This window comes from Achroia grisella, unplaced genomic scaffold (assembly GCF_030625045.1).
Source record: "Achroia grisella isolate CSIRO2021 unplaced genomic scaffold, CSIRO_AGI_Agris_v1 utg660, whole genome shotgun sequence".
Taxonomy (NCBI): domain Eukaryota; kingdom Metazoa; phylum Arthropoda; class Insecta; order Lepidoptera; family Pyralidae; genus Achroia; species Achroia grisella.
Window position 1 is genome coordinate 6,496,237 of NW_026712984.1, and position 22,596 is coordinate 6,518,832.

The 22,596-nt window shown below is 34.7% G+C and overlaps 2 protein-coding genes across 2 annotated transcripts in view; one reads left to right on the plus strand and one right to left on the minus strand.

The window, feature by feature from the left end:
- Positions 1–692: 692 nt before the first annotated feature.
- LOC131849699 (myrosinase 1-like) lies at positions 693–18,265 on the minus strand. The gene is made up of 11 exons (XM_059199811.1): positions 18,237–18,265; positions 14,699–14,808; positions 13,965–14,112; positions 13,282–13,448; positions 12,420–12,683; positions 10,253–10,341; positions 4,841–4,988; positions 3,609–3,772; positions 3,046–3,201; positions 2,081–2,172; positions 693–996 (listed from the first exon to the last, which is right to left on the minus strand). The coding sequence occupies exons 1-11, from the start codon at positions 18,263–18,265 to the stop codon at positions 693–695; spliced, it is 1,671 nt and encodes a 556-aa protein (XP_059055794.1).
- Positions 12,969–22,596, plus strand: part of LOC131849700 (lactase/phlorizin hydrolase-like) — a 35,830-nt gene continuing 26,202 nt past the window's right edge. Inside the window, exon 1 of the mRNA XM_059199812.1 lies at positions 12,969–13,100. The gene's annotated coding sequence lies outside the window, so the exon portion shown is untranslated. The remainder of the gene's footprint in view (positions 13,101–22,596) is intronic.

Here is a 22,596-nt window from a genome sequence, read left to right on the forward strand (position 1 = left end):
TGCTTCATCGCATCCATCGCCTTTAAGCGATCTTGACTTTTTGCATACATCAGATTTTCTAGATTATCTGCATTGCAATTAATTATATGAAAATTAAAATTGAAAAATGATTCATCATTTTAGCCGCTTATGAAAGTCAAAATTTTAATATTATATTTTTTTCCCTACCGTCCAGTTCCGTATATAAAAACAATTGAGAAGAACTGGCAAGAAACTCAATTTAATTACTTTTTTTATATTATCTGTTTTTTTTTATACCACTTAGGTGGCTAACAAGCATACGGCCCATCTGAAGATGATAAATGGTTACCGTAGCCTGACGCCTGAAACACCAGGTGTGTCACATACGCGTTGCCGACCCTTAAGAAACCTTAATATACCCTTCTTGAAAACCCCCATGCTGTAGTCTCTCGAGAAAACCTCGGCAGGTAGTTCATTCCACAATCTAAGTGTCGCGGGAGGAAGCTCCTCTGAAACCGCACTGTCCGAGACCACTTAGGTTCCAGCGTGTGGGGATGAATTCCCTGTCGATGGCGAGCGGTGCGATGGTAAAAGGTAGCCGTAGACATCATGTCAAAACTGTTATTGTCTCATAAATTTTTAATGTTTTACATTGGATTTAATGGTTAAAAAAAGAACCCATTCTATATATAGAGTTTTATTATAACAAAAGTAATAATTAATAAATAAAATTAAAATGATTTTCTGATCGGCACTTCTTCCATAAGGTATAAAGAATGCGCTTCTAATTCTTTCATTTTTCTTGCTTTAACTTCAGCTTTTGATTTCCAACACACAGAAATTGCAGCTATCACAGCAAGAGTTAGTATTGTAAGGATTAAATATGAACACAGTGTGTAAAATTTACTAGATTTATTGTTTGCTTCGTTTAGTTTTTGGGTTCTAATGAACTCTGCGTAGTATTTTGCTGATTTCCTAGCCGTTCTGGTACGGTGGGGGTCCGTGAAATTCACCTCGTATAGTCCAAATTTGACACTGAAAAAGATATACAATTACTTACTAATACTAGCTGTGCTAAATAAAGAAAAAAACTTATTTTAATCTAAATATATATAACTCAAAGGTAACTGATTGACATAGTGATCTATCAACGACAGCCCAAACCATTGGACGGATCGGGCTGAAATTTTGCATGCAGGTAGATGTTATTATGTAGGCATCCGCTAAGAAAGGATTTTGATTAATTCTACCCCCAAGGGGATAAAATAGGGGATGAAAATTCATATGAAACTTTGTCAATTTTAAACCGATCGGGCTGAGACTTTGCATGCATAAAGCTATTATGACGTAGGCATCCTCTAAGAAAGGATTTTGATAAATTCCACCTCTAAGGGGATAAATTAACGCGAGCGAAGTCGCGTGCAAAAGCTAGTAATATTATAAATGCGAAAGTTTGTATGTATGAATGTTTGCTACTCTTTTACGCAGTTTTTGCGTAAAACAGAATCGAACTGATTTTGATGTGTAACGTCTATAGGCTACGGAAACCATTTACCGTCAGATGGACCGTATGCCTGTTTACCACCATCGTAGAATATAAAAAAAATAGAAATTATTAAACTACCAAACAAACAGCAGTTGCAAATTTTTTTTTCTATTTTATATATTTATAAATAAAATAAATGGTAGATTTTGAAATTTACCGTTACGAATTGTCTACGCTAACTATTTACAATCAGATACGCCGTATGCTTTTTTGCCACCATCGTAGAAAACAAAATTAGATGATAAAATTACCAAACAAACAGCAGTTCCAAAATAAATTCTTTTCCATTTTAAATATTTATAAATAAATTAAATGGTATATTTTGAAATTTACCATTACGAAATTTATGATCTCTCTCTCTCCCTGACACCTTGTCATAAAATGTCAGAAGTTGTCAACCCTATCCACTACCTCAATGTCTCACAAATTTAATGTATGACTCCTTAGTGACAAAAACTGCTTACAACATCAAAATTAAAACAATGCACGTCATATATATGTAACCTTCAGATAAGCTTCCAGAGATATGTTAGGATAGAAATACCGAATCCGAAAATTTAAGCAATTACTCACTTATATCCATCCATCCATTCGAAGTTATCTACTAAACTCCAGACGGTGTATCCCATGACATTCACACCGTCTTCACGAATGGATAGCAGCACCTATAATAATCATATATTTTTTAATGGATAATAATAGTGTTGGCTACAGTTTATTGGTACTATTCTAAAGCTGTTGGCCGTAGTTGGCCTTTATAGCTTCACCGGACGATAGGTGGTGACTATATTATAAGAGTTTGTAATAGACCTACATGAATAAAGATATTTGATTTAGATTTTTGATGTAGTACATATATAAAATATGTTTACATATATATAACCATGAGGTCAAGTCAGTTAGCCTCACTGACGCCCTGCCAACGTAAACTATGAGTGCGGGCATCGACACACTCTCCTCCGATCGATCTCCCGCCCAATACAAACGGGGATCGAAAATATAACGGCCTGAGCCGAGGTTCGAACCCCTAGCGGTGCCCTCAGACTAAAGTCGTATCCGTCAGGCGGGAGTTGGCCTTCAGCCGCTCCATGTCCTTCCTTTGATTTGGAGTGCCATCTGCACTCGCCCCCTATCGTCCGGTGAAGCTGTAAAGGCCAGCTACCAACAGCATTAGAGTAGTCCGAAAATAAAAAATCGGGAACAACAAAAAATTATACAATAATAAAAAAAACAATTAGCCAAATGTGGGCATATTAAATCATTCACCATACTACAGATGAATTTCCGTAACTAGTTCTGTTAGAAAATGAGTATCTTCAATAACAGTCGTGCCCACGCGGATCCCCCTGGAAACTATTGTGATAAATTCTTCGTGAATTTGTCATGATGGGCTAACTGACCTGATCTCAAATTCATCTTATCATCCTCCACTGGTGCCCCCTAGAATAAACCGTTACCGCAGGCAAGTGCACCATTCCATTATCATCCATAAAAAAAAATAACAGTCATGATTTTGTATGTTTGTAAGATTACTATACCTGTTCGAGATAATCTTTGTGATACTGTATTCTATCATCATCGTCCAAATAACTTGTTGACTTTGTCGGATATCCGTTCTCGGTGATAAATATTTTTATATCCCCATATTGTTTCTTAATCCAGGATAATAAGTGACGAAATCCTTCGGGATATGACTGCGAATATAATTGAAGCTCATATAATACAAACGATGCAATTTATTCATATTTTGTATTAAGTTGAAATGTAAATCTACCCACGCATTCGGTTAGCTGTATCAGTCCTGTCAAAAAGTCCCGTCAAAATCGGTCCAGCCATTTTAGAGATTAGCCAGAAGAAACAGACAGACAAAAATTGTAAAAAATGTTATTTTGGTGTATGTACCGTATTTATATTCACATATAGTATGTATGTACATGTAGTAAAACCGGTTATTTTAATATTACAAACAGACTTTCCAATTTTATTTATATTGTTTAGATGTATAGATAAACACATATACATATTACGATGACCCAAAATAAATGGGATAAAGAAGCAGATGATGATGATGATGATGATGATGAAATAGGCATATACGTACAGCAAGCCAGCCGTTGGCACCGACGGTCCAATTAGGGTCCATTTCACAAAGGTAGCTAAATTCAGGTTCAGCTGTAAATAAATTGGAGTGCGGGTGTTCATCAGGCCTGATCCTCCGGACCAGCCTGCTGGTGTAGTGGTTCAAACCGTAATAGTCAAACGTACCTGCAAACAATATATAGTATTAACAATAACTCTCTAAAGTTGGCTAGTAGAGAATGCTATTAGCATTAAGCCCACCTAATGTATAAAATTCAATAAAGTTTAAATAAAATAACACAGCGCCACTAACTAATCAGAGCCTGTAGCCGTGTACTATGAGTATTAGACAACTAATAAATAAATAAATAAATAATAATAATCCAGGACACTTCACACAGCGCCATCTAGATCCAAGTTAAGATAGCTAAAGCTTGTGTTATGGGTACTAGATAAATGATATAAATACATAAATTTTTTTTCGTAAATAGATACATATTGTACATAGAAAACACCCAGACCAATACTAACAATCATACTCATGAATACAATTGTTTGTACCGTGCTAGAAATCGCAACCGCGACCATCGGAAGAAAAGCGGTGTGCTAAACCACTAAACCACCGAGGCTTTCAATGAATGATCCTGGACAATTAACACAAGTCCCACGATAAGCAGAGCTTACATTATATTCTATTCAAATGTATTTATATAACCATAACTTTGTATTTCTATAATCATGTACAAGAATAAGCTGAATTTCTTGTCAATTTTTCCTAACTCGAAACCACTCCAAACTGACGGTAGATTTGACATATCATAAGAATTTATAATAGACGGACATGAATAGAGATATTTTGATTTTATAGATTTATTGCAGTATCATATAGTGTGGTTCAGTTTTTACAATTATTTTGTAACGCCCTGAAAGAGCATGTCAATAGAGACACAGATATAATATTACTACTAGAAAATAGAAAAACTTAAATCCATAGCGCTGACAATATTATCTGATTACACTAATAATGAGTGCGTAGCGATTTCTATGTTGATTATCGCATACCTCTTACTTGTTATACTGTAATTATTTATATAAAAAAAACATTTATTCCAAAGAGCGATACACAAGTTTCATGCTCGTTCTTCTTGTGATGAATTTGCATTCCGAATGAGTGGTAGAATCAAAATATGACTATTCATAAGTGCGTGTAATGAGTTTATTTGAATAAAGATTATTTCTATTTCTACTACTAACCTTTCACTAATTCGATTTCCTCTTTGGTAAAGGCAGGCAGTCTTGAAGAGTGATATCCTTGACGTTTGCTGCTTTCAGCAACTATTCTTTCCAATTCCGGGGGCCAACCACCTTCTTTTGAGTATATGGCGTAAGAATATCGACCTAGCTAGAAGATTTTTTATACAATAGTTTTAACAACTGCTTCCATCCTTCCAATATTTTTTTTATATATAGCGTTTTTTATAGATATTTATAGCATAAGTAACATCGTATATGGAGGGCCGTCTGTCATCTATTAGAGGCTCTGGGCACATTTGGATAATGGGTCCCCTATGACCAGAGTGTGCACGACGCACCGTTTAGAATTTTATTGTATTTTTTTATATATATTTAAAATCCATTTTATATTGTTCTATTATTTGTCACATTTGAAATATATGTCTTTTACCATCAGCGACCGTAGTTTCTATTAAAACTAAAATTATAATATAAAATATATACAGTCCTTAAGAAACTATTAATAATAAAAACATAGTAATAAAGCAATATTTTATTAGAATAAATAAACCAGGCAAAAATGATTTTAAAAAGTCTTTAAAAAGACTTTTTAAAATAATTTCTTAAAAGTTTACGTTCTTGCTAGACATTTATAAAAAAATTAACAAATACGACCATAGTGTCGGTAAGGTAAGACTGATTTTCAGGCGAGAGCAGAGTAGTTATCGGTTACCGTTTGCTAATGGAGTAGGGACTAGACTAGACTAGGGGGCCCCAGTCAATTGCAAACCTCAATACCCAGGGCCCCCCTGGGTATTGAGGTTTATAATCTAATATACCGAAAAAGAAATAAATTGTCAGTTACTTAGAAACGGTTGTTTAAACAGAATACAATTTTATGTTTTACACTGCATATCTTGTTTCTCTAATATGGTAGCAGAGCGGTAAAAATTACGATTCATTCACACAAATACTCTTCAAAATGACTTCTTCATCGTTAACTATGGATAAATTGTCGGGAATGGCAAATTACGGCAATTGGAAATTCCAGATGAAAATGACACTCATACATGAAGATTTGTACGATTGCGTTGTTGCTACTAAAAATGGAGAACCCGAATGCATGGATAGGAAAAAGCAAGAAAAAGCATTAGCGAAGATATGCTTAAGCGTACTTCCTGCCGTCTATTCAAATGTTAGAAACTGTGAAACAGCATTTGAAGCATGGAGAAATCTGCAACGTGCATTTGAAGACAAGGGTCTCTGTAGAAGGTTGGTCTTCTTAGAATATTATTCTCTTTGAAACTTGAACAATTTCAGGATATGGACGGATATCTCACAAAAATTATGGATATCGCTCAACAACTCCAAGACATGAATGCTCCTCTCGATGATGATTTTGTCGCAGTCATAATGCTTAGTGGACTCCCGAAGGATTTCGACCCACTCATAATGACACTAGAAAATGCAAATTTAACTCTATCTAGTGATCTCGTTAAAAATAAATTGCTACAAGAATCACAGAGACGAGATGGTACAACAAGCTCCGAGTGCCCTGAGGAGAAAGTTCTGGCAATTTCAAAACGTCCTATATGCTACAAATGTAAGAAGGTTGGTCACTATGCCAAGGACTGCCGTAAGAAAATATCAGGTAAAGATAAGCAACCAAAGTCGAGCAGCAGCTCTGGTGCAGCCAAGAGTGCAATAATGTTGTCGGTCCTATCAGCAGATGTGAATTTTGAGGGTTGGTATGTCGATTCTGGTGCGTCTTGTCACATGTGCAACAATCGGAAAATTTTGAAAAATTACGTCGAGGACAATAGTTTATATGTGACAGTAGCGAACGGAGATAAAATAAATAGTGTCGGTCGAGGTGATACAGATATTTTAGTTAAGGATGGTATAAAAACTCTATGTGATGTGTTTTATATTCCTAACTTGTCATGTAATTTAATGTCTGTCAATGTTTTGACACAGCGAGAATATCGTGTAATTTTTGAATTTGATTTATGTAAAATATATAAAAATAATATATTAGCAGCGATTGCAAAGCGGGGTAATTCTGGTTTATATAAATTACAAACTGGGTCTGCATTTGTAAATTCCGTTGATCGCGTAAAAAGTCCAGTCATGTCTGTGAGTAAATCTTCAAATATTAAAAATGAAGTTCAATCTCACGTAAACCAAGCAAGTCAAGGTATCTGGCATCGACGTTTGGGACATTTAAATAGTCGCAGCATGAGTTTACTCAAGAATGGTATGGCAACTGGCATTGACTATAATGTATCGTCATATGAACAATGCATCTCCTGTATATATAGGTAAGGCTACTAAACTACCTTTTCCTAAGAAATCGTTTACACGAGCTAATGTTGTGTTGGGTTTAGTACACACAGATCTATGTGGTCCTATGCAGGTGAACTCTTTTGGTGGTGCAAAATATTTATTAACTTTTATTGATGACTTTTCTAGAAAAACTTTTTGTTTTTGTATTGATTCTAAAGACAAAGTTTTTGAGTGTTTTATGAAATTTAAAGCTCAGGTAGAAAATGAAACAAATAAAAAGATTAAAATATTGAGAAGCGATAATGGAGGCGAGTACATGAATACTCGATTTAAACGATATTTGAGTGAGTGTGGTATTAAACACCAAACTACAGTCCCTCACTGTCCACAGCAGAATGGAGTCGCAGAACGCGCGAACCGAACTATTATGGAGGCGGTGCGCTGTATGTTACTCGAAGCCGGTCTTGAACAAAAATTCTGGGCTGAAGCAGTATGTACTGCTGTGTATGTCAAAAATCGTTCTCCTACAAAGGCCGTCAGAGGTTTCACTCCAGAAGAACGTTACTCTGGACAAAAGGTAAATCTGTCTAACTTAAGAGTCTTTGGATGTGTAGCTTACTCAGTACAAAATAATAGAAAGAAACTTGATCCGAAATGCAAAAAGTACATTTTTGTTGGCTATTGTGAAAACACTAAGGGGTATAGGCTTGTAGATCCTATATGTCAAAAGCTGACTGTTTCTAGAAATGTAACATTTTTAGAAAATAAGTTTCTCAAGGATTTAAATGTAACTTCATCAAATTTGAACATAAATCCTGTTTCTCCATCAGTATCCTTTGATATTTCGAATAATGATAACAATGTAGAGCAAATTTCTGATACTTCTGGAAGTAATGAAATTAGTGAACCTGCAACTAGTGAATCCGTCGAAGACCGTTCATTAGATGAAACCTATGTACCTGATATGTCCTTTGAATCTGATGATTCTAGAGCTAGTCAAGCTGACAACTCATTTCTCTCTGCATTTTTACTTGGAGAATCCTATGAAGCGGTTGAGCCTAAAACTGTTAAGGAAGCATTAAGCAGTTCTGAAGCAGAGCAATGGCGTGTCGCAATGAATGATGAGTATCAATCCTTTATTGACAACCAATGCTTTACTGTAACTGACTTACCGAAAGGATTGAAACCAATAAAAACTAATGGATTTTCAAGAAGAAAAGAGGTTTGAATGGAGAGATAATACAGTATAAAGCACGATTAGTTGCAAAAGGGTTTACACAGAAGTACGGAGTAGACTACTTTGAAATATATTCACCAGTCGTGAGATATGAAACATTAAGAATGCTGTTAGCTCTATCTGCAGAATACGATATGGATATTGAGCACATGGATGTAAAAACTGCATTTTTAAATGGTGATTTGAAAGAAACTATATACATGGAAATACCTGAAGGTTTTGATAAAGGTAAAGGTGGAAATAAAGTATATCGTCTACGAAAGGCTGTATATGGATTAAAGCAAGCACCGAAATCATGGAATGAGAAAATAAACAATGTTCTAGTAAATAAATTAAAGTTCAAGAGATTATTTTCCGAGCCATGTGTTTATGTAAAGAAAAATTATGATAAGCTGGTGATAATTGCTCTATATGTAGATGATGTGATACTTATGACTAACTGTAAAGAAGAGAAAAATAAAACTAAAAGTATGATAATGAAAGAATTCGTCATGAAAGATCTTGGTCCAGTAGAAAAAGTATTAGGATTAAGAATAAAGAAAGTGAATGGCACGATTACATTAAATCAAAGTGCGTATATAGAAAAGATTTTAGAAAAATTTAATATGCAGAACTGTAAGCCAGCGAAAACTCCAATGCAATGTGAGAAACTACTTAAGTCAGAAAAGAAGGATGACAACTTGGAGTATCGTGAGTTAATTGGCTGTCTTGTGTATATAGCTGTATGTTCGCGTCCCGATATTTGTCACGCAGTAAGTGTATTAAGTCAATTTAATAACTGTTTTTCTGAGATACACTGGAGAGCAGCTAAACGCGTATTACGCTATCTTAAGGGTACAATAGATTACTGTATTACTTATAGAAAAACTGGTTTGACTGTGACAGGATTTGCAGATGCAGACTGGGGATCAAATCATATAGATCGTAGGTCGTATACAGGCTATGTTTTCAAAATTGGGGAATCTATTACTTGTTGGGAAAGTAGAAAACAGCGGACTGTCGCTTTATCTAGTACCGAGGTTTTATATGTCAGTCTCAGATGCTTGTAAAGAGGCAATGTTCATATAAAACTTTTCTCAATGAATGTTTAATATCAAGTCAAATTAATAATATAATTATATTTAATGATAATCAGTCTACAATAAAACTAACTGAAAATAGAATGTTCCATATAGGACTAAGCATATAGACATGTCATCATTTCACATTTGGGAGGCGGTAGGCAATGGTCATATAAAAATTAATTTCTTGCCAACGGACCAAATGATTGCAGATCTTTTAACTAAGCCTCTTTGTATAGTTAAACATGAGAAATTTGTTAAGGACTTAGGGTTGTCCAAATAATTGTATATATTTCGTATATAAGATTAAGGGGCGGTATTGAGGTTTATAATCTAATATACCGAAAAAGAAATAAATTGTCAGTTACTTAGTAACGGTTGTTTAAACAGAATACAATTTTATGTTTTACACTGCATATCTTGTTTCTCTAATACTGGGCACGTGCCCAATGTGCACAGTAGGGAAGAGGGGCCTGGGTATATGTCTATTTTAGCATTTCTATAAATATATCATCAGTTATTTTATTCAAACGAAAGTAAACCTTTTTGCAATTTATTAATCTACATATTAATAATATTAACATAATGCTGGACAATTCACACAGCGTCATCTAGTTCCAAGCTAAGCAGAATTTATGTTATAGGTACTAGAAAACTGATATAAATATTTGCTTAAATAGGTTTTATGAGTCCATTTAAGAATTTCCCCCTTAATAATCGAATCCCAACACGGGGCCCACGGCCCACAGGGGGGCACTGTGGGCCGTGGGCCCCGTGTTGGGAAACACGGCTCTACATCGTATATTATTATCGTTGCTTTTACTCCTAAAACATTGGATATATACATACGAAATTTTGTATTGCCAACTCAGCTAGATCCGTGTTCTCTTTGTCAAGTGGTTCCATCCACATAGCGTTGTTGACAATTGATATTATTCCTGCAAAGAAAATATGAACAGTTAAACCGAGTATAAAGGGGAAAAGGGGATTGTTAGTAATGTGTACTAGTAACCCATTGCTAGCAATGTACCATGTCAGGTTGACCTCCACGCGGTTCCCCCTGGAAACCATCGTGATAAATTCCAGGTGAAGTTATACGACCTCATCCTATCATCCCCCACTAGTGTCCCGCCAGTGTAAACCCTTAGATCAAGCGTCTACGCCATTCCATTATAAATTGAAAAAAAAACTATATGAATGTACCATATGAATGTACCATATGAATGTACCATATGAATGTACCATATCAATGTACCATACTAGCAATGGGATTATCAGTTCACATTACAAAAACACATCTTTCCCCCCGACTTAAGATTAAGATGGATTTTTAAATAAATAAATATTTTTTTTGTAAAAATTATTTATTATTATAATAATTATTTTTAATTCAAATCTTACTAATATTATAAACGAAAGTTTGTGAGTATAAATGGCTAGATGGATGGATGTTTGTTACTCTGTCACGCAAAAACTACTAAAAGCTAAAAATCGAACGGATTTTGACGAAACTTTACAGTGATACAGCTTATATATATATATATAGTGTCATAATAAGATATTATGTAAATTGACGAAATATATAAATGTCAAGTAAGTGTGATGCAGACGATGTTCAAGTAGATGATGCTCAAGTAGTATTATATATGTGTGTGTATAAAAACATACTTTGTAACTAACTAACTAATCTATATATTGCTTGTAAACAAGTATCTAAATTAGAGGTATAAGTAGATATAAAGATTACGTATTTATTATCTAATACCTAACAAAGTTATATAATGCAAGTATCCTTGAAAACAAATTTTTTTTTATGAGATTTGTTTTTTTTATACCACTTAGGTGGCAAACAAGCATACGGATGAGCATGATGATAAACGGTTACTGTAGCCTATGGACGCCTGAAACACCAGGGGTGTCACATACGCGTTGCTGACCCAATTGTTACCAATACGGTAGTAGATAAGCGTTATCAATTCAAGTTCAGGCGACCTAGGTCTTTATCCTTACTAATATTATAAATGCGACAGTAACTCTGTCTGTCTGTCTGTGTTAAAAATATAATTGAATCACGCTCTATTACTTAAACTAATGAATCTGTCAATGTCAGTATCTTGTCTTAAGTATGTTAAACGGCACTCTCTGTTAAGTGTCCTTGAAATGTATCCCGCGTTTTTTTCTCTTCTCCAGAATTTGTAATTTAATCTAATATATAGCTCAAAGGTGACTGACATAGTGATCTATCAACGCACAGCCCAAACCACTGGACGGATCGGGCTGAAATTTGGCGTGCAGGTAGATGTTATGACGTAGGCATCCGCTAAGAAAGGATTTTGATTAATTCTACCCCCAAGGGGATAAAATAGGGGATGAAAGTTTGTATTAAACTTTGTCAATTTTAAACCGATCGGGCTGAAATTTTGCATGCATAAAGCTACTATGACATAGGCATCCCCATAGAAAGGATTTTGATAAATTCCACCCCTAAGATGATAAATTTACGCGAGCGAAGCCGCGGGCAAAAGTTAGTTTCTATTATAAAAGTGATAAAACAATTAGCAATTAAATACCTACAAGTTTATTTTATATTATCCACTGGCAATGCTCTGCTCAATATGTCTGTATGTCGCGCTTTCACGCCAAAACTACTGAACTAATTTAAATGAAATTTAGTATACAGATAGTATAGGACATTTGCTACTTTTTAATGCACAAAAGGTTATAAGGGGTTGAACGGGGAGTCATTTTTAAAGCTAGAAGCTTAAAACTTATTTCTTAGGTTGTTGACTAAATGCAAATATATATGACATTCAAAGTTTGTATAAATTTTACCCTTAAAAGGGTGAAATAAAATAGGGTTCATCATCTATTTTATATATGGAATGGAATATGGAAATTCCTCATTCGTTGTCTATTACACGCGGACGAAGTCGCGGGCTCAGCTAGCTATCAGAGTAACATGTAGGCTATTTTCAACCATGGGCACAGCTAGTAAAGTATAAAATTGTGTACTCACCGTTGTATTTTGGTCTGTATTCTTTATCATACAGCCTGTAGGCTTTAGCGTGGGCTAGCAGAACGTTTTTATTACATATATATGTTCCTATATTATCTGATACTATAGTGGCCGGGGCTAATATACCAGTACTGTATGCCCCATCACATATAGCCACAGGTTCATTGATTGTGGCCCAAATCTTAACTCTATCAGCGTATAGGGAGAATACAACCCGTGCGTAATCTTCAAACCAATCTGCTATGTAAGGGTTGGTCCAGCCCCCTGTAATTAATAATAAAATAATAATCTTAATATATAATATTATTATAAACGCGAAAGTTTGTGAGTATTTATGTTTGTTAGTCTTTCACGCAAAAAATACTGAACGGATATTCATGAAACTTTACAGTAATATAGCTTATTGTTCAAAATCTACCCTATACCATCGTAAGCACAGATTATTATATTAGAGCCCGTTAGTTTGTGTTCCCGCGGCCTTCCCTGCCCTTCCCTTTCCCTTAACTAGTGTGTCCTGTAACAGATCCTGTAACAGACGGACCATACAGCGGCCTTGACGCGCGCGCGGAAACCAACTGTGTTAAACCTAACCTGTGTTAAACCCTAATGTGAAAGTGTGTGAAAGCTAGCGAAGATACCTTCGAGACCCTGAAGCCCAAGAAATCCGCAAAACCAAATCAGGTACACGACAGACATAGTAAATTCCCTAACATTTTGGTAGCAGAGTAGTTTCACAAACACTTATACATGTGTTGTGACTCGATTCCAGTTGCGTCACCTTCAATGTCAGGTTACATTTAGTCCGGATATAGACGATGTTCTGTTCCTTGGTGGCGTAATTAATATAAATTCCCATTCTTACCTAGATGTTGAAGAGTTTGAGGTATATCCCAGTGGTACAATGTAACTACAGGTTCAATTCCTTTCTCTAGCAGCCCATTAATCAGATCGTCGTAATATTTCTTTCCATTCTCGCTGATTTGGTTTGGATAGCCAGTCGGCAATAGACGTGGCCACGATATGGAGAACCTAAGATATAAATATTTATTATTTGTTAGTTATTTAATAAATTGCATTTTTATGGTACATTCGAAAATGGACTTTAAACACTTAAACTTGAGTCTATTTTTAAAATAAAGTTAATGCATGATAAATATCTTCATTCACTATCGAGAGTATTTCACTATATAGAATGGTTAATAATTTACATAATTATAATACATTCGAAAATGTACTATAAAAATTTATATTAAAGGTTATTTTCGAGAAAAAAACATTGAGAAAAAACTTTCTACAAAATTTTACGAAAATTGCGCGGAGGGAAGGGCGTGAATTTCGCACACTCATAGTTTATATAGAGGAGTGCAGAATAATAATATTTTTTAAATTATGTATAAAAAGTAAACATTACACACACTACCATACATTTGACATACACGAACATAGAAGTATAGTCTTTGACAATAGAACGTTGATAAAATTCTAATAGATCTAATACGTAGATTAGTAGAGTTTAAAGAAGATTATGAAATAGAATGTAATCACCTGTAGAAATCAACTCCAAGTTCAGTCAGCATCTCAATATCTCGCCTCCAAAGATGGTACGAGTCACAGGCTACATCACCTGAGGAGCGGTCTGCTATCCCGGCTTTGTGTTCATGTGTATACGTGTCCCATATGCTGACACTTTTATCTGACAGGATCCGGAAATAACGTCACATAAATTGTAATATTGAAGAATACATTTTTTATGGATGATAATGGAATGGTGCACCCGCCTGCGCTAACGGTTTATGCTGGCGGAGCACCAGTGGATGATGATAAGATGAGCATGAGGTTAGGCCAGTTGGCCCATCGTAGCACGAATTATCACGATGGATATTGGAATCACGTGGAGGTCAAACTGACCTGATACATTGTACCATTGTAGCAATGCTTAGCAATGGAGTTATTAGTTCACATAACTAACAATCCCCTTCTTCCATTTAATAAACATTCAGACATACTTTTACATTTATAATATTAATATGGATGAAGAAAGACATAGAGTTTTTTTTATACCACGTAGCTGGCAAACAAGCATACGGCCCATCTGATGGTAAACGGTTACCGTAGCCTGACGCTTGAAACACCAGGGGTGTCACATGCGCGTTGCCGACCCTTAAGAAATCTTAATATACTCTTCATGAAACACCCCATGCTGTAGTCTTTCGAGAAAGACTTTTAATTTCAGCCAATCGTGATCACGTGGGTTGAAGCTATAAAAATAAAATACAAACCACTGATGTTCCATCCCCCTTCAATTTGATATGCAGCGGTTGCTACACCAAATTTGAATCCAGGCGGAAACGTGAGTTCGTTACTGGCCAGCGTCCCACTCACCAGAACTCTAAAAAAACGATAATCATTCAAGTCTGAGTTGAAATAATGAGGTTGAAATATCTAAATTAATTGAGTGGAGCTCTGATCTCTAGATAAGATTTTCACTCTTTGTAACGATAGTCCTCCGAAACGGCTTGAGCGATCGACCAAAATTTTACCGATGTAATTTTGGTCTCAACCGAAAACTTGGAAGCGATGGAGGCTCGAACGTCGACCTACCTTCGAAGGTCGACCTTCAGGCTTCCATCGTTTAGCACTAAAAAAATCCGATTGGTTAAGGTCGAGTTTTTTAGAATAAACGCGCTCCGCTCAACATGTGACCTGGTGTGTACGACACACCGGTAACAAACCAACTTATGACATATATGAGATATGTCAAATCTACCGTTAGTTCGGAATGTTTTCGAGGTAAGAACTGAAATATTGGAATTTCACTTCAGAGTAGACCTTTAGATCACATTAATGGATCTTCTAATAAATACGGTACGGATATTATGAAATACTTTATAATCAACTAGCTGGGCCCGCGATTTTATCCGCGTGTTGTAGTGACCTTGAAGTAATGAAGAAAGAAATATTCAATAAAGCCCAAAAAACCAAAGAAAACAGTTCTAGCTTGACCCCTACTCAGCTCCTTACAACTTGTTTGGAATTCAGTCAATAGCCTAAAAAAGAAGTGTCAAGCTTCTAGATTTAAAACTGACAATATTTCCATACAAATTTTCATCTCTCCTTCCAACCCCTAACCACCCTTTTTTCGCATTAAAACGTGCTATTTTTTCTCGCAGTCTACACAATCTGTGTACCAAATTTCAGTAGTTTTGAGGTGAAAGCGAGACAGGCAGAAAGAGTTACTTTCGTATTTATAAGGTTAGTAAGGATAAGGATTACTGATACTATAAGGGCACTACAATGTTATCGATTAATTGAATTTTGTTTATCAACGAATGCCACACCCACTTTATTTTAAATCGCGTTTGTACTTCGTGCTTATCAGATTTGATAACCTGCATGATTTCCTGAAAGACAACCTTATCTCTGAAATGCTCACCGTATAAGGATTCTCAGACAAATTTTAAACTATTTTTAGGCCTCCGGTATCGGGATATTTTCATTATTTTTTTGTCGTGTGGAAAAATCTTCAAAAGGACGTCCCGCATGAGGGTTGATGAGGGGGTGTGGGATTGTTACCCATTAAAAAAACAGACGGTGTTCTTATGAGCGCAATTGCTGGAGTCGCGAAGTCGCGTTAGCATTCTACCCTGATCTGGCGGCGTTTGCCTAACCTACATATTTGATGGCACCCCCCTAATAATTCACTAGGTCTATTTCGCCCTACACAATGTTGGAAGCGTGTACACGACTTCGGAGCTATTTGATTTGGCGTTGCTTCAAGACGAACACTCCTAGGTCCGGAACTTTAGATGACCATGAATTTAGTCACGACCTCACGACTCCAGTAATGGCGATCGTAGGTACACAGTGTGGTTTTTTATGGGGTAAAACTTAATTTAAATTATTAAGGTTAAAAAAGAAGAAAATGTATTATACAATTTATTGATGATAGACAACAATTAAAAATAAAAGAATTTATTCAGAAAGTTCAAGATGTTAGAAGTTATTCTGGGACAGATGAATTTAATTCATCTGTCCCAGAATAACTTCTAACAGTCCCAGGAGGGCCGTGTGAAAAGAGGTTTTATGCATTTCAATTTTATTATAGTTTTATTTTTAAAGAAACAATTGAAAGGGTTGACAGAACAACGTGAGACGATGTATAGATGATTTTAAGACGTAAATAAATAGTGAGTCTTGAGGAAAAGTCTTATAAAATTACATTACAAGACTTTTCCTCAAGTCACACTCGTGATAATCCCACATCGCCAGTTCCGACTAGTCTTTTGTACATGTTAAAGATATAGGCTTGTCAACCTTAAATCATTTAGCCTCATTCAAATTAAGTGTATTTATTCATACATAACACGCAAACTTGGTGTAGGAAGTTGTGTAATAATAAAATAATGGAATATATATATCTTATCATAATCCAATTTACTATTGTTGTGTTGTTTACGAATAACATTCTCAATGATGACAATTACTTTTGCAGTTAATTGGATAAAAAAATATAATTATCTAGTTGAGTTACGGTTCATTGACAGTAAATACTATTAAGTGGTAATCTTTATCTAAACATATTAATACCATTTATCTTTATTTATTTATCAACACCGTCTGTAATACATATATATATATATATATCTATATTTTAATTAAAATATATTTTACCGGAGATTAATTTAAATATTGTTAAATTAAACTGTGATTGTTAAAGGATATGCTACAATAAATGACGTTGTGCGAGTAACTTGAAACTGTCATGCTCGCTATAAGTTCAAACTTGTGGCGGCGTGGTGGGCCGAGTCAATGTGCTCTCTCTAATGTGGTTGAGTGCAATGATAGCTGGCTCATTCGACATAATCGTGAACGGGTGCTGCTTGCGAGGACAGGTTCGGGTTACGAACACTGATTACACTATTTGCTATTAACAATATCATAGCAATTGCAATAGCATATGCTATTCACTCTATTCTCCCAAATATGAATTAAAAAAAGTTTTAAATAAAAATTGTAAACAATATTTGAAATGAATACGAGTTTCTTGTCAGTTCCTCTCGTCTCGAACGAACTCCGAACTGATGGTAGAATTGACATATTATAAGAGTCTGTAATCGAGCTACATGAATAAAGATATTTTGGTTTGATTTGGTATAAAAATACCTCAGAACAATTTACACAGCCTCACCTGTCTTTACATAGTTTGTTTTTTTCATTCCGGAGACAAAGACTCAACATAGGTAATGTTGCTAGTTTTTTACAACTGTTAAATAGGGTCGTTGCACTATCGGAAGTTAATATTAATTACACATTTTTATAGGACTAAGTTACAACAAAAAAATGGGTTTATATATAAAAAAATGTTGTATGTATGTTTATAAAAGTTCGTATGTTATATTTTATTATGTCCATGTATATCTATTTAACATATTATATATTTTTATTTAATTAACCAAACCGTCTTCGAACATATCTGCACTCCCTAAGGTTGGCTGGTTACTTTACCAGCTACTAGCCTTAAGCACGCCTATTGTACAATTCAATAAAGTTTAAATAAAAAAAATCCATGGTAACTTTACTTGATCTTATTAAATACAAACGGATGAAATATGGATACAGTGGATTGTTAATAATGTAAATTACTAACCTCATTGCTAGCAATGACCTCCTCGCGGTTCTCCCTTAGACTGATCTGACCTCATGCTCATCTTATCATCCTCCACTAGTGCCCCGCCAGCGTAAACCGTTAGCTCAGCGTCCGTCATTCCATTAAAATCCATAAAAAAAATAGTTAATAAATATAAAAAAAAAACTCACCCGAACACAACCGCCTCAATATAAAACATATTTATTAATGCATACAACGAATTTATCTATGTTTATTTATATAATCATAAAATATAATTTATAACCCTCCTTTACTTCCAAGACCATAATTTTGTTGGGGGATTAAAGAGAGATATAACATAAGATATAGTTGTTGCTATCTCTGTTATCCATATGAAAACTTATATATGATGCACACGCAAGTACATTATAAAATGAACCTTATAAACATTTCATTGGATAGGTGATTTTTAAATAAATGATAAAAAGAATGAAGATCTAAATTCAATTGTTTTTTTAACGTTTGTTACAACACTATTACGTCTTTATTTCATTCAGTAACATTAAGTCGTAATGATAGTTTCAATGATTTGCCTTTGAAGTGTAATTAATATATAATATCTATGGTAGCTAATTATGGAATCTCCAATAGCTCCAAGAATAAGTTCAAAGTCACTCAGAGGGCAATGGAGAGGGTTATGCTCAGTTTTACTGCGTGATTGAATCAGAAATAAGGAGATTCGCAGAGGAACCAGAGTGACCGACATAGCCCGAAGTATTGCAAAATTAAGTGGCAATGGGAGGGCACATAGCTCGTAGGACAAGTGGCCGTTGGGGCAGTAAAGTCTTCGAGTGGCGACTGCGGACTGGACGACGTATCGTTGGAAGGTCTCCAACAAGGTGGACCGACGATCTGGTCGAGATCGCTGGAAAGCCCAATACGAGCAGCGCAGGACCGATCATCATGGAGATCTTTGTGGGAGGTCTTTGTTCAGCAGTGGACATCTTGCGGGCTGAGATGATGATGATGATAATAATCCTCAGGACATTCTGCACAGCGCCATCTAGTTCCAAGCTAACCAGAGCCTGTGTTATGGGTACTAGACAACTGGTATAAATACTTACATACATTTTGTAAATATATACATATTATACTATATATTATACATATTATACAGGCACACCCATACAAATCAAGTCAAGTATGCACCGTGCGAGTAATCGAACCGGCAACCATCGGAAGTAAGGCTGTCTATATACAAGAACAGCAAGCACCGCAAATATTCCGTCTTCATCTATAAATATAAATAAAATTGGAGTGTCTGTTTGTAATATTGAAATAACCGTTTTTTACTACATGCATATGAATGTAAATAAGGTACACATATTTATTTTTCTTTTTTAATTTAAATATACTATACGTCATACTCGTGAACGATCTGATCTGCTCTAATCACTACGGTTGATTTACTCTTATTTAGTTACTCAACCAGTTGGTTGTGTATTCAATATTTTGACTATAATGAATTAATTAGTGCTAGTTGGTAGTTTGTATTCACACATGAAGTTAATAATGTAAAGTTACAACTAAATTATTCAAAAGAGATGCCCGCAAAATATTGCCCGTTCTTCTTGCGATGAGATGAGATAAGCTCTCTAAATGAGGGGTTTATTAAAAAAAAATAAGAAAAGACTATTCAAAAGTGCTTCAGTGTAAGTTTATTTGAATAGAAATAGAAATAATCTTTATTCAAATAAACTTAATAAAATCATTTTTGAATAGTTAAAGTTTTTTTTATTCTACCGCTTATTCGGAATGCAGATTTGCAAGAAACTTGTGTGTTGCTCTTTTAAATAAATATTTATTTACTCATATTTAATTAACAACAAGGATTAGGCATGCGACAATCAACATAGAAACCGCTACACACTTAATTCAAATTCAAATTTAATTATTTTAAATTCAATAATTATTCTCTGTTCAATCAGATAACATTATCAGCTCTATGAATTTTAAGTTAGATATTTTCTACAAAAACATTATTATCATTTATAAATTTTTCAATGTTATAATAAGCTTTTTTACAAAGAAAATATTTTATGACACATTTGAATTTTTTTCTGGCAAATTGACTACAGACTCTGGGAGTTTGTTGTAAAACCTTACGCAATTTCCATAAACCGAATTACTAACTTTCGTCAAACGGCACTTAGGTAAAACAAGTTTGTTGACATTACGTAAGCTTTTATTAATGTAATTGCCAACTTTTTTAAAATTGTTAATATTTTTCCTGGCATACATAATATTTTCGTAGATGTATTGAGAAGCAACGGTGAGGATATTTAGAATAAATAATGTTATATTGTTTTATTCTAATTTATTACTGTGTTGAAAAATATGCATGTAAGTAATGTGTAAGTATGCCTTCATAACACGATGAATAAAAATAACACGCCTTTTTAATTATATTTATTTATTAATATGTAACGCAATAATTGGACATTCGCAAAAACGTCACTCTATTAGTCTCTATATAATGCAATAATCTTACTCTATATTGACATAGACAAACATAGATTAACGTGTCAAATCTGACATTGACATGTGGGTGTAAATACATCACAGTAAGTACATCTGTTTTTTGTCTTTGGCAAATGCACCAACGTTCTAAGCCACAAAAAGAAAAAAAGTATATCTGTTGATAGATAGATAGATATCTACTTTATTTTAAACTAGTTGTTCCCGCGACTTCGTTCGCGTGGAATTTAAATTTATTTTTCTAAAATAAAAGTAGCCTAAGTTATTGCATCAGCAATCTGCTAAAAAGTCTCGTCAAAATCGGTCCAGCCATTTCAGAGATTAGCCGGAACAAACAGAGAGACAGACAGACAGACAAAAATTGTAAAAAATGCTATTTTGGTGTATGTACTGTATTTATATTCATATGCATGTAGTAAATAATGGTTATTTCAATATTACAAACAGACGCTCCAATTTTATTTATATGTATAGATATTTTAACTTTATTTAAAATACAGTATCTATATCTATAACACACAACAAGAAAACATGTCTCGACAATGGGTATAAAAACTACATTTAGTTAGCACACCGCCTTACTATCCATTGTCTTAGATTCGAATCTCGCACGATACAAATATCTGGGTTCATTAGTATGTTTGTTTGTGTTGGTCTGGGTGATTCAATGCATGAATATGTATCTATTTAAAATTAATATCAGTTCTTTCATGTACTTTTTTTTAATGGAATGGTGCACCTGCCCGCGCTAACAGTTTACGCTGGAAGGCACCAGTGGAGGATGATAAGATGAACATGAGGCCAGGTCAGTTAACCCTTCGTGATTTCACCAGGAATTTATCACGATTGTTTCCAGGGAGAACCGCGTGGAGGTCAACCTGACATGGTACATTGCTAGTAATGGGGTCATGAGTCCACATTACTACTGATCCCCTTCCCTTACCTTCCTACGTACATGAAAGGTATGTTTTTTTTGGGGATGATAATGAAATGTTGCACCCGCCTGCGCTAACGGTTTACGCTGGCGGGGCACCAGTGGAGGATGATAAGATGAGTATGAAGGTCAGGTCAGTTAGCCCATCGTGATTCGTGACTTAACACGATGGTTACCAGGGGGACGATGGTTCGCGGAGGTCGACTATGGACATTGCTAGCAATGGGAATTACTGAAAGATAGTTCCCATTACTAGAGCAATTTCCATTATGTTAGTAATCAGGACCCCTGAAAGATATGTTTATTTAAAAAAAAAACTTGTAATGTTTTTAAAACCATTTAAAAAAAAGAAATGTGCATGTTCATATTAGTTTGGGACTAGATGTCGCTGTGCGAATTGTCTTCGTTTGTATAATATTTATGTTAGTAATCAGGACAAAGTCTGGACGTACTCCTAGTGTAGTTACAAATTAAAAAAAATATGGCGCAACATGAATAATCACTACTCAAGTTTCACTCGAACAGATAGACAATGTGTTTTATGACATACTTATTTCTTCAGAATGTATTTATTATTTTTTTATTTAATTGCTTCGAATTAAATGCCCGCGATAAATCATTATTTTTTGTCTTTATATTTTTTTAGTATTGTCATTAAACATAGTATATAGTTAAGGTAAAAATAGATAATATCTTCATTTCAATAAAATGTATTGCATTAAAGTAGCTTGTATTAGGTTAGTGTTTTAAATGTTTATTATTATTGACAGCCTCGATGGTTTAGTGGTTTAGCACACCGCTTTACTATCCGATGGTCGTGGGTTCGATTCCTCGCACGGTACAAACATTTGTATTCATAAGTATGATTGTTTGTATCGGTCTGGGTGTTTCCATGTATAATATGTATTTATTCGCAAAAAAAAAAAGTATCCATGTATGTTGTAGCAGTTGTCTAGTACCCATAACACAAGCTCTGCTTAGCTTGGGACTAGATGGCGCTGTGTGAATTATCCTGAGATATTATTATTATATATTTGACTAACTGTTACCCTCAACTTTGTTTGCGAATTACGCGTCTTACAAACCTTTTTCTTTTT